General features: G+C 37.2%; 1 protein-coding gene across 6 annotated transcripts in view; it reads left to right on the forward strand.

The window, feature by feature from the left end:
* LOC113111713 (serine/threonine-protein kinase DCLK2-like) overlaps window positions 1-13414 on the forward strand; it is a 50353-nt gene that overhangs the window by 16563 nt on the left and 20376 nt on the right. For 5 of the 6 annotated variants that reach the window (XR_003293377.1, XR_003293365.1, XR_003293375.1 and 2 more), the window contains exons 3-8: window positions 3808-3937; window positions 6061-6168; window positions 6350-6406; window positions 8479-8573; window positions 12809-12893; window positions 13304-13409. Coding sequence is in view for 3 of the 6 variants with exons in the window: in XM_026276779.1 (XP_026132564.1) it covers window positions 3808-3937; window positions 6061-6168; window positions 6350-6406; window positions 8479-8573; window positions 12809-12893; window positions 13304-13409 (581 nt within the window). In the remaining 3 variants the exon portion in view is untranslated. The remainder of the gene's footprint in view (window positions 1-3807; window positions 3938-6060; window positions 6169-6349; window positions 6407-8478; window positions 8574-12808; window positions 12894-13303; window positions 13410-13414) is intronic. The other variant, XM_026276861.1, reaches the window with a different exon arrangement.

Here is a 13414-nt window from a genome sequence, read left to right on the forward strand (position 1 = left end):
AAAAAATAAAGTTAAGTTACATTATAAATGTCTTGACTGTCACTTTCAGTCAATTTATTGCATCCTTGCTGAATAAAAGTGTTCATGTCTTTTAGAGAAATTGTACTGAGCACAACATTTTAAATGGTAGTGAGTATTAAAAATTGCATAGTATATAAAAACAAACATTATCTATTATGTCTAGTATGTGTCTCTTTCTGCTATAGTATTTATACAATATTGTAGACTTATGAAACTCCATGATTTTTTGCACTTTTTACTTTATTTTTGATTCATTTCAAACCCTCTTGACTTGGCAGCAGAAGTGTCCCATTAAATATGCCTTTAAATGTATCAGCTGCTGAACACACAATCATAACTGGATTTTCTCTGTGAAAGGCCCATTTGTCCACACTGCCTTTAACGGCATTCATTATTAATGGCTGGTGTGAGGAAAACCTCTTTCCTTAACTGCCCCTCCTCTGCTTTAGTAGCTAATGGTTGACAAGCCTAGAAGGGTCCAGCTCATTCAACGCCACTGAGTAATCGATTTTGCTTGAAAGAAACAGCAAAGCTAACAGCACATTAGCAGTAATCAGTGCTGGAGCTATGTGCTGTTCTGTTTTTCCCCTTTCGATCTTCCATTGTCTTTTCCTCTATGTTGACATTCATGTACTCTGCATTGTATCTCTGGTCAAATAAGAACCCAAAACGGCAGTTTTGAGCATAAACTCCTCCCTCATCCCATTTATATTCTGTCTATTTCTTAATCCTTTCGTTCTTTCTGTCTTGACACAGTGTAGAGCAATGCTGCTCTTACACCCTGCATTATTGTCATCCACATAAAGCAGGGCTGTTATTAGTCTCAGTATCCTGTCGGGTCTCGAAGCACAGGCCTGTACTTTAAGGCTTAGAGGAGCTTAATAATACAAGTCTTAATGAACACCTTGTAAGAAACTTAAAATAAAACAAGTAAAAGACTTGTTTAGAATTTGTAATGTTGATTATAGTAATACAGCCACTTTATAGATCTAACAACTAACCTAACCACCTAGCAGCTGCGTCGAATACTCAAAACCTTCCAAAATGCTGAGAAAGTAAAAAAAAAGCAACATGTGGGAAATGTTTTTTGCACATGCATCATGCATCATGCCTCGTTTTGTTTATTCTAGTATTCGTGAACATGAAGCATGTAATTACCATCATGTGCACTGGGACTTTCCTGGTGGGCCAGTCAGTGAAATGAGGGAGACCTTCTGCATCTGAGAGAAGCCCCTATGCATTGCAGATGCCCGTGAGATATTTGGCAACACAACACCAGCATGCACGGCTTGTGCAAGCAACCATCTCTACTTCACATTCACCCTTCTGTGAATGAACAGTGCTCTCTTCCACCCTCAATCGCCATGGCTGAAGTGCCCTTGAGCAAGGCACTGAACCCCCAGTTGCTCCCTGGGCGCTGGATCTATAGCTGCCCACTGCTCCGGGTGTGTGTTCACGATGTGTTCACTACTCTCACTGCTGTATGTGTGTGTGTGCACTTGGATGGGTTAAATGCAGAGCACCAATTTCGAGTATGGGTTACCATACTTGGCAAATGTCACGACGTTCACTTTCATTTATTTTTACTCACAAATATTTCTACCCAGTTTAGAGCTTGAGAAAACTAGAAAAATTCTATACTTTATAAAATGTACTTTTCCACTTAGGATTTTAGGATTTCCATGACTTTTCCAGGTCTAGAAATCCCTCATTTATCCATGTATCCCAGGACTGTTAGAAAGATTTAATGCAAATTAAATTAAAATTAAAAAATTAATGTAATCTTACACATTGGGTTTTAGCTGTTTAAGCTTGTTTTGTCATTTAAAATAATTTTAAGCCATCTTGTAAGCGAGCCAAGGACCCCGGTTGAGAACTGGTGCTTAGTGACAAGCTGTTGTACCACTAAATGTCCTATTTTTGCTCTCTTTTTTTCTGACAGCATATGTGCACTTGAACTTAAGTTGACAAAAAATATGTATCTTCTGTTTTCCATCAGTCAATTTACCAAAACATATTTGGCTCCATTCCAGACTGTACTTCATATTACAGATCCAAGATATCAGCTAAATAGTTTCAGGCATGTGTAATAGTCTGCCAGTGTGGCTTTAGTCTGTTACTGTGCTCAGGCCAACAACGGGGCCCATATGCTCCTCTGATCTGCTGATTGATGGGAACACTGATCCAACCCACAGACCGGTCATGTGGATTCCTTACAGTACAGATTTGTATGTGATTTAGAGAGAACTATTTCAGGGTGTAACTTTAAAAATGTGCTTAATTTGTGATTTTAAAATGACTAATAAGAGTGCTAAAAAATCTAAACAGAAGCACCAAGAGGCTGAAATGCTTGAGCTCAGTTGTGTTACAGTGTCTTTTTATGTGTGCTTTATGATATTTAAAGTCCTCATTGCCACGAGAGGCTGTTGAATCACTCATTATCATTAGCATCCTGTTAATAAAGTACAAGAGAGATCTTGGAGCAATACTCTCTTGGCCTTTTGTGTCTTTCTCTGTATAGTGTCAGGCTCATGAAGGGGAAGAGGGGGCTGTGTTCCTCTCCATCTGTCTGATCTTTCTCTCAATTCCATGTAGAAGTGTGTGTGTGCGTATGTGTGTGTATGTGTGTGTGTGTGTGTGTGTGTGTGTGTGTGTGTTTGATGGAGCTCCACATTGGGACCATCTGTTTCTTGCTGCCCACTTCATGAGTGGAGGAGTGGGCTGAAATCCGGACATCATTCTTTGCCCGCTGCAGTTGCGAGTGTATGTGGGTGTGTTTGCATGTGCTCTCAAAATGATTCCTTTTGTATTCCTAGAGATGCTCTGTATATTACTCATCCTGAATGCTGAGTTGATACATTTATCTTAAAGTAGCGATGCACTAAAATCGCACCATCCCAAATAATTTGGCCAAATGTTTTTTTATTTTTTGTTACAGACTAAATAGTTTGGAGGGCCGAAATGGAAGACTGAAACATGATGTTTAATTAGCGCTTATCAGAAGGCTCATTTTGACTTTGTCAGTAAATCGAATTGTAATGGGAAACAAACTGTAGCTCCTTTGGTAAAAAAAACAGGTATAGTTTGGTATTTTGTACTGCATCTTGTCTTCGATTTGTCTTTGATTGTCTTTGGTTTGTGTTCTGTTCAAATTTCAATCAAACTGCACCAGAGTTTGTTTGGAAGTGAACTTAAAAGGCAGTTATCTGCTTGTTTGGTGTGCAACAAGGCTTGGATGGTACTGGTCACACTTGATCAAATGAATTGCACTAGCATAGCAATCACACCAAAGTTCGCTTTAATCCAATCAAACCTGTCTAGTATGAGACCAAAGTCTCAACTTTCAAACTGTCAATTTTTTATAATACATTTCAAACAATAAATGCTTTGAAATGTTTTTACACTCAAATAGCTGTATGCTCTCTAAAGCTCTTGCGGTGCTTTGATGTCACATGTCGGTGTTGGTCAGGTCAGTCATGTCGGTCTGATGGTGATGATCCGCTTTAAGTCGAGCTTGAAGCTTAAAATTAAACATTTTTATTACTTACCAGCCCTAGTTTAAATCCATTTGTGCAAATAAATTTGCAAACTATCATCAGTCTGAGTCTAGCTATTGGTATTTCAAACTGGTTCTGGATATTCTGCAGTGCCGTATCTGAGCTGCTACATGCTTTATCAGTCCGTCTGTTGGCTGTTGCAGTCACATGGTTACAGGTACTTCCATTCATTTCTCAAACAGTGTTTCTCTCTTTTCCTCTTCCCCCACCCCTTCCTCTCTCTGTCCAGATTATATGTTTGCAAGACTTTTTCGGGGACGATGATGTATTCATCGCATGTGGCCCTGAGAAGTACCGTTATGCGCAGGACGATTTTGTGTTGGATCACAGTGGTAAGGCTCCCACAGCCTTTATAACCGGTAGGCTCAGCTAAACACTAACTTCATTGCAACCCAATGTCTCTGATACTAAACTCTAATAATATATATTTTAAATCCCAAATAAAAGAACATAAAGCGGTTTTCAGCATAACAATAAGCTGTCATTCATATTTTTTAAAGAAAACATACAGTATATAAAATACAGAGAGAAAGTAAGGATTGTGACAACTTTAGGACACTACTGTTTATAATCACTGATCTAATCTACTTAAGGCAGGTTGACATTAATAGACCTGTTGGAAATTTTAAAGGGGTCATGAATTGAGAAATCAACTTGAGATTTAGATATATAAGAGATCATCGTACCAAAAGAATATCCTGTAAGTTTCAGAACTGAAAAAACATCCTTGTTACTGAAATAAAAGCATTCCAGATCCTGGAATGTGCAAACCTATGCCGTAATGGGTTGAACGCTGCCTCCACAGAAGAATATCAACATCTAATATTGTAGCCCCTCCCACTGATTCATGCAGGACATAGTAGGGAAGTAACGTAAGTGGCACTATACCGGATCGAAAACAACCAAGCAATTAACATGCCGTTAAAGATCACAAAATATTGTGCAGTGCCTGGTTGTGGAAGAACACAGATCACAAAATATTGTGCAGTGCCTGGTTGTGGAAGAACACAGTCGCTGCATAACCTTCCTTCAGATTCAAATATTAGGAATGCGTGGTTGAACTTTATTTTTAATGAAGTTTCAGTTTCAGTAAAGCATTTGTTCGCCTCATTTCACTGCGGTTTCCTTTGTAAATAAGACACGGGTCGACGCTAGATTAGCAGAGAGACAGATTAAAAAGCAATGGTTTTTGATGATTTTTGAATGTAAAAAAAAGGCAACACCTCAGACAAAATATTAAATTATTCAAAAAGTTCATGACCCCCTTAAAGGCCTCTAATGCAGGTTCCTCACATTGTTCGGTGTAGTTTGTATTTATCTACTTGTGAACGTGGTAATGCAGGTGGGGAAGGGAAGGAATTCTGTGGCTGTGAAGTTCTAAGTAAAAACTTTATCAACAATAATTTTCATCCAGATTTGCTGAAAAGCCTCCAGATCTTGTAGCATTAACCACACACACACACACACACACACACACACACACACACACACACACACACACACACACACAGAGACACACGCTTCATAACTTGATTCATAGCTGTGTGAATTTAGTTCATCTGCTTGGCATTTTGTCCTAGTTCTTCTTTGCTGCCCCACTTAGGTTAAGTAGGACTTTTCCAAAAATATAAAGACACGGTAAGTTTGTGTCTGCCAGTATTTACTCCTCAACCTTTTCTGTTTTCAGCAGAAGTGGAGTGTCCTTAAAATGCAAGCCCACCACAAATCTAAATCTTCTGTAACTAAGGAACTCATTACACACTCTCTTTCAGATTCTGCTGTTGAATGCTTATATTAAGCTCCATGAAACTGATTAGCTGGGCAGTAATGGCATTTTAATAATGGCATCAGACTTGTTTTATCTTCATCACTTGACGATCTGGTACTCATCAACTAATTTATCACTGTCGGTGTCATTAGCAAGTGCCGTAGATAGGACAGATCGGGCCCAGTAGCTGCTGTAGAATATGAGTCATTCCTTACTAAAGTTCTGCACACATTGCTTTCATTAGAAAGATGGCCTGCTCTTATAGGCCTTGAGTAGACAATTTGATTACGCCTTTGCAGAAAGCTACACAGTCTTACACAGTCTTGGCATGTGAATTTGGAAATAATCCCATTCACCTACTAACTTGTATCTACTGTATATTAGTCATGTCTGTGTTTGTTTCCAATAATGATGGTGGCTCATGCTTAACTGTAGCTTTGGTGAGAATAAAAAAGAATTCTTTAAAAAAAAAAAAAAAAAAAAAATTCTTTTTTGATCTCTAAACTTTTGAAATGTAGTAAACAATAAGTCAACCAGAAAAGACAAAACTTATATATATATATATATATATATATATATATATATATATATATATATATATATATATATATATATATATATATATATAATAACTGCTCCTAATTTTACTTCATAATGAGACATTATGAGACCCGTGCATGCCTTGCTAATTTTTTATATTGTCTCTGTGTCCAGAATGTGAGGTCCTCAAGTCGTCCTATTCTTCTCGTTCTGCTCCCCCTGTGAGATACTCCGGTAGTAAAAGTCCAGGACCCACCCGCCGCAGCAAATCCCCTGGATCTGGTGAGCAAACACTGCACCACCACTAGTTACATGCAACATGGACACAAACCACACAGTCCTGTTACCACATAAACTTATGTTTAAAAAAATGTAACAATCCTTAACAACTGCGATTCACGTCTCTTCCTGTCATCTCCCTTCTCCCACTCCTTTCTGAAATGTTCGGTTCTTTGTTAAACAGTGAGAAGAACAGCAGGACACTTATCTGCAAATAGTCAGTCTCCAGTCAAATCACCAAGTAAGTATTTGTCAAGGTTTTTTTAAACATAAAAGGTCATAATTTAGTTTACCATTGTCCATTTCTACTTTCTCTTTACATTTTTATGCATTTAGCAGACTTTTTTCTAAGCAATGCATACAATGCATTCATGCTATAACTTTTATATTTTATCAATATGTGTGTTCCCTGGGAGTTGAACCCATGACCTTTTGCGCTGCTAACGCAATGCTCTACCACTGAGTCACAGGAACTCTTTAACCCTCAGGATTAAACAAAACATTTTAACAAAATATTTAGACTTCTAAAGGTAAATGACTTCTGTTATGACTGGCTAACCTCTTCACATGTGAACTGAGTAAAGGTGTGGTCACGTTTAGCATGGTTCGGCAAAATCTGGTCATTTCAGTAAGAGTTCCGGTGATCTGAAATTTTACATGATTTTACAGAGTTGACCAACAGTAATTTGCTTGCTTTGAAAGTTACTTCTGTGTAAGCTGTGTTAAATACATCGCTAGTCTATTGATAAGTCAATTGGCTTTTTTTGTCCATGGAATTTTGCCAGTATGACCATAGCTTAACAGCGCCCCTGCAAAACTAAATACAGAATAGTGTTCATTTTCTTTATAATCACAACCATTTCCATTACATAGCGAACAATGGATACTTATATGCTAGTTCCTGTTGCCTTTACCACGACCAAGACTAGCTTAGGAGCTGACAACTAGAGAATCTGACAGCACTACGAAATTCTTGAGCGTCTTGAGAGGATCTTCCCCAAATGATGTAGAATTTACCTAAAGGACATTCATCTTTGGAATGAGCTGCACGTGACCTCTAACCCTACAGTGCGCCATTCAATCATGCTAATAGCTCTCCATCATGGCCTGTCTAAATCCATCAGCTAGACTAGAGTGCTATTTAAAACTCCCTCACTGGCCACTGCCCCGAACCCTGGCATGCACATACTCTAATCTATCCGACATACCAATTGGATGTGTACACTAAATGCAGGCATCCTCATCTGCTTGCTGCTTAGACTGGCTAATGCAATACACACACCCTAAATTCCTGTGCCCGTGAACTGTTAAAGCTCTCTTGCAAGCCCGGAGAGAAATCTGCTCATGCCTCTATCGACAAACTCAGCAGGAAATGCCAAGAACAGCTTCTCTACAAATCCCTGCTCCCTGTGGATTCTGACGCACTTTGGATGCGCTCCGATAATGTGCTTCTTTTATTTTTTGTTTTTTAATTCTTCTACTCCTGTATGTATCTGGATGACATGATCTATTATAAACAGTGTTTGATGCTTGATAACACATAGCTTTCTGAAGCTTGGAAACCTTAATTTAAACTTGTTTTGACTCTGGCACCCTTGGTTGAGAATAAGTACATTAACATAAGATGAAGACTCCAGTTATGTACATTATGTGTGTGAGGAAAATCTGAATTTAAGTTGTTATTTCCCTCCACCATTGCTCTCAAACCACCTTTAAATTCACTTATGTCCAATGTTAGGGAACGTTACTTTTGAAAGTAATGTAAAGTAATATACTCAATAAAAAGGTAACTAATTACATTACTTATTTACTTTTTTATGGAAAATAATGCATTATGTTACTTTTGCATTACTTTTTGTCTTCTTGGGAAGGCTTGCTTATTTGCTTTTAATAACAGAAACCCCAAAATATATATTTTTGGCAACTGTAGAGGCTCTTTCACAGCAAAAGTGAAAGCATAAGCCTCAGGCTGAAGGAAGTACCTCTGCCTCTGCACCTCACTCCCAATATATCTCGGAGACAGGAATAGTTTGGAAAACAAAGTAACTTGCCTTACTTATTAGAAAACATAACTCAGATATTTTGTTGTAAATTTAAAAGTAATGCGTTACAATTTGACATTGTAAATTATATTTGATGTTTAAGTGAAATCACATGTCACATCCTTTTCAAACAGACTGAAATGTATTCAGCACTATTACTGATGATATCCAAGACAATGCATGTGTATCATTGAATAAGCAGTGTAAGTGACGATGTGTGACGATGTGTTTTTCTCTGTTCTCTGTTTCCCTTCCTCTTCACAATCCTCAGTAAATGGAGAGCCGAACAGCCAAATCACTACCCCCAAATCTGCTAAAGCCTCCAGTTCCTCCCCGACCAGCCCCCGCAGCATGTGTAACTTCAAGGTAAACCCGTTGACATTGCAACATGTTTCCACTGTGCTGCTAATCAGTTTTCAGAATAGATTATTTCTTCATCAAGTCAAAAATAAGATCGGGTTTCAGGATGACAGAATCATAACACTCTCACACGTGATTAATTAAAATGATTGCCTCACAACAAGTTAAAGCAGCCGTTATAACGCCCCTGCATTTCTTCAGGTTAGAATGGTGACACTTTAGAACGTAACTTTTTCCTATACTTAAGAAAAAAATACGGTTCAGGAAACAATTATTTTGAATGAGAAATTATGTATTTTTTTCTGCTGTCTAAAGTTTTCATATAATTTTGATGATACTGTATATAAGCGTTTACCTTGTTATCTCTTTGTTGTTTGTTAAATGGTAACATGAATGACGTGTCAGTGATATCTCTGGTAGCTAATATACTAATATGATAATAGTAGGATGTTTCAGTTTGGGCAATTTCTGAAATAAAAATTGCAATATTGAATATTTGAGAATGTTCAGTAGTTGTCTATATAGGGGTAATTTAGTATCAGTATCTAGTAAGGACATAGAAGTCTTCAAAAGCACTTGTAACAGAGAATCTGCTCTGATAGGCCTGATCACTCCTATTCTTAGAGTCTAGGCATGAGATCTGACTACAGATCTGTAATTAAAGCAAAGGTCAAAGCAAAGCAAAGGTACCGGAGCTATCTTTAAAGCTTCCTGAAAGCACAAGGATACATTGCATGACAACAAGACACTTTCATTAATTTTTAGATGATTTATTGTTAGATTTAATAGTGAATAGAGAGTTGTTTGGCACATACTAAGCCAATTTATAGAAAAATCCCAAATGAGATCTCAGTTGTTGTTTTTTTTTGTTTTTGTTTTTGTTGTTTTGTTTTTTTTTTTGAGAGAGAGAGAGAGAGAGAGAGAGAGAGAGAGAGAGAGAGAGAGAGAGAGAGAGAGAGATCCACTTCCTTGTGAATCTCACAAGGATGACTTAGCTTTTCAGAAGAGAGCTTGACATGTCATATATTACGCTTAGATTTATTTGGCCAGTGTCATGCATATTAATTTAATCTCTCATATGTCATAAATTGCTTTGTCTATTTATTTTTTACTTGTTCCTAGAAATCTACTATGATGTCAGAAAAAAAATCTGAAACAAAGTTAAATGTTGAGTAAAAATTATATTAAATTATATTAAGTCTAAAAAGCTGTGTAAGACCAATGTCTGCAAAAACTTTATGACCCTATGAAACAGCCTTTACCAAATTATTCATAGTATTCTACCATTATTGTGCTTTTGAAATATGGCTGAATAAGTGGTTTGATGGTGAGTTGCCTGTGAGGCTGGTTCTTTGCACATTGTTCCTGAAATGTCAAGCTAATTTTAGAGCAAACGCACCAATGTTGTGGTTACATAAATATCTTCCCACTTGCCTTTAGTTTAGTTGCAACAAGCGGATGGGAGTCCCCCTCCGTCTCTCTGTACAGGTATTATGAAACTGTGCCTTCTGTAGCACTATTCAAATGAGCTGCCGTTTCCTTCTGGGTATTCACGTTTTGAGTTGGGATCTTACACAAATGATTGTATCAGTTACCTTAACAGCAGTATATTTCAACTTCCAATCCACTGGAGTATTTGAATCCTTCAATACAGCTTGTAATACCCAACTGTTACTTGTGTACCTAGAGGAATCCTGTGGCCTCTATCACACCAGCTTTAACCAGGGTGCTGCCAGTATTCGTCTCCATTGACTTACTTAGTGTTCTCTCACATGTCACTGTCACTTGAGTCTTATTTGGCTGCTTCATAAAGATAACCTGCAGGCTTTTTAACCATACGGATTGTCAGACCATTTAAAATATTTTAAGACTAGCTCCATTTTTTTTTTCAGCCACAGTCACACAGAGTTTTTCTTCCAGACAGTTCTCTTTGTCTCCTCATCAACCATTTATTTCACTAAGGATGATGCTCAGTGTCAGATGGCAGTGTGTTATTGATAAAAAAATGCTTTATTTGAAGGTTTAGTATTATCTCATAGCTGCTACAGTATGCTCAGTTCACAAGTGCTTTTCTTTTTACTAGGACTGGGCAATATAGTGAACATTAATGATTTGTGCATTATTTTGCCTTTAGCTGCCGAAGGCCTACATCTGCATGAATTCCTGATTTTTGATTGTCATGCTGATTTGGTGATAAATATCAAAATGCATTTAATTAACTTTTATTTGGGAATTGGCTTCTATTGAGATTCGTTTAACATATACTGTACCTTGTTGACTGCTAAGACATGTTTTAATATTTATGAACTGATACATTTAGTTAATTTTAATAAAATGAATAAAGTAAGGTAATAATGTATAGTTATCTTATTTTACCATTAGGGGTGGCCCCGAATAGTTGACGAATCGATGTTTTGATTGGACGAGCCTGATTCGCCAACCAATCTAACAGTCGAATATTTGCGGGTTGTTATTGATTATGTTATTTTTACTATATGGGGGAGCTCAAATGTCTGATTTCACATAGAACTACTGTTTTTTTCCAAATAAGTTAATATACTGTACAGCCTGTTATGATAAAGCTGTAAGAATCTGAAAAGAAAGAGCTTCAAATTAATATTTTAAAGTGCGTTAATAAATCCAACCACCCCTTTAGATTTATGTTTCATTTTCCATAACCTGTGACCGAAGGAGCATGTTGATGGCAAGGATTTAAAACTTTACTAAGACTGACACAGGCAGAGACTGTATTTTTTTTTTTTTTTTACATATAGGCTACAAGTGATTTCAAAACATCATCACTCTACTGGTCATCTTCAGCGCGCACAGCTCAAAACAGAAATGCAGAACATTAACTGCTAACGCATTAGGCTAACGTTATAATGAGAGTACTATTGTAAAAAAATAATAAAATAAAATAGTTAATTGTTATGGTTACCCCGATGTTAAGTGTTAGCTATCTGTTCATCAAAACATAAAACATTATTTACCACGTTTATATCTGCAAGGTGTTCATTACACATTTTCCCTGTGTGTTAACATCATTAATTATGTTAGTCGAATGTCTGACTTGACTTTTGTTAATGTATTTTGCCCTGCCCCCAAACATATGATTCGACTATCAGTTGACTATCTGCAAGATTCGAAAATTCCGATTTGACTATGAAAATCCTTAGTCGGGGACACCCCTAATTACTGTTTGACAGTGTTCACTTGGATTTGTGAATCAGGAAGGTGGTAAATGTGCATTTTTACCAATAATGACTATTCATATTCAAAGCACATTCATACAACTTCACCTGTTTCAGGCAAATTAACTTTTATGATCTTTTATGAATCAGAAATTAATCAAAATAATTTCATTAAACTCTGATTCTATGGAAATATTCACTCGAGCCCTATGTTCAGTGAAACTTTATCATTCAGAAGTTTTTTTTTTTAAGTTTCTCAAGGAAGTCTCTTATGCTCACCAAGACTGAAATATATAGACATATTGTAAAAGATTATTGCAATTTAAAATAATATATTTTAAAATGTTATTTATTCCTGTGGTGACAAAGCTAAATTTTCAGAAGCCATTGTAATATTGTTGCCTTTTTCCATTCAGCACCGTTTCATTGTGAAAAACGTTGCTGAAAACATTCCTTGACCTATTGATCAATTCTTTGATGGTTAAGGCCACGCCTTGAAAACTTTAACTTACCGTATTTTCCGGACTATAAGTCGCACTTTTTTTCATAGTTTGGCTGGTCCTGTGACTTATAGTCAGGTGCGACTTATTTATCCAAATTAATTTGACACGAACCAAGAGAAATGAACTAAGAGAAATGAACCAAGAGAAATATTACCTAAGCTGCTCAGTTCTCCTGTAGCCTACACTGAGCAGCACAGAGCGCCCTCTCGCAGCTATAGACGTTAATGTTTTCTCTTGGTTCTTGGTTCTAAATAAATGCGACTTATAGTCCAGTGCGACTTATATGTTTTTTTCCTCATGACATATTTTTGGACTGATGCGACATACTCAGGTGCGACTTATAGTCCGAAAAATACGGTACTTAAAAATATTTTTTTTTATATGCTCAGCTACATTTGATGTTTGGAAAACAAAAAAATCATTCATACTTTTTTAGTTATATTGCCCAGCCCTATCACTATTGTATGCAAGTAAAATATCTATGGTGCTTTTAAGGAGTTTTAGCTCTGTTTTAGCTCTTTGTGATTTATTTAGTCTCTGTTTGCAGATTCCAGCACATCACTCCTCTGCAACCAACGTGAACGGCTCCTCTGAGACTCCCCAACAACACAACAACAGTGTGAGCCCTGAAGGTGAACGTCCACCCGCTATGAATCACTGTCGTGCCCTCACTCACCTTGGATCTTAGTATGTTTCAAGCCCAGAAGACCCCAAAGGGCATTTCAGGGGCCAGACAAGGTTTGGCGGTGAAAGTGCTGACACATGCCACTCTGTGCCACATTTGCTCAGGCACTCCACCACTTTCACACACTGTGCAAACATCCCTGAGTCAGAATGACCTTCAGCTATTTGTCTGCCTAGTGCTCTGACCAAGTTTGATTTGCTGGATGAGGAAGTTGGGGCTAATCTGTCATTTGTTTTTTTTTTTTACAAAACATCCCTACACCCATGACTTTTCATCTTGAAAACATTTTTGGTCATATGGTAAAAAAGGATGTTCTTTCAGTCTGATATGTTTAATGTATTGGTTTGTTCCCTTTAGTTAATGGAAACAGGAACATTACTGCTTCCACTATTTTGGACAAGTACAAAATTGGCAAGGTTATAGGTGATGGGAACTTTGCTGTGGTAAAGGAGTGTGTCGAACGGTAAG

This window comes from Carassius auratus, chromosome 1 (assembly GCF_003368295.1).
Source record: "Carassius auratus strain Wakin chromosome 1, ASM336829v1, whole genome shotgun sequence".
NCBI lineage: Eukaryota > Metazoa > Chordata > Actinopteri > Cypriniformes > Cyprinidae > Carassius > Carassius auratus.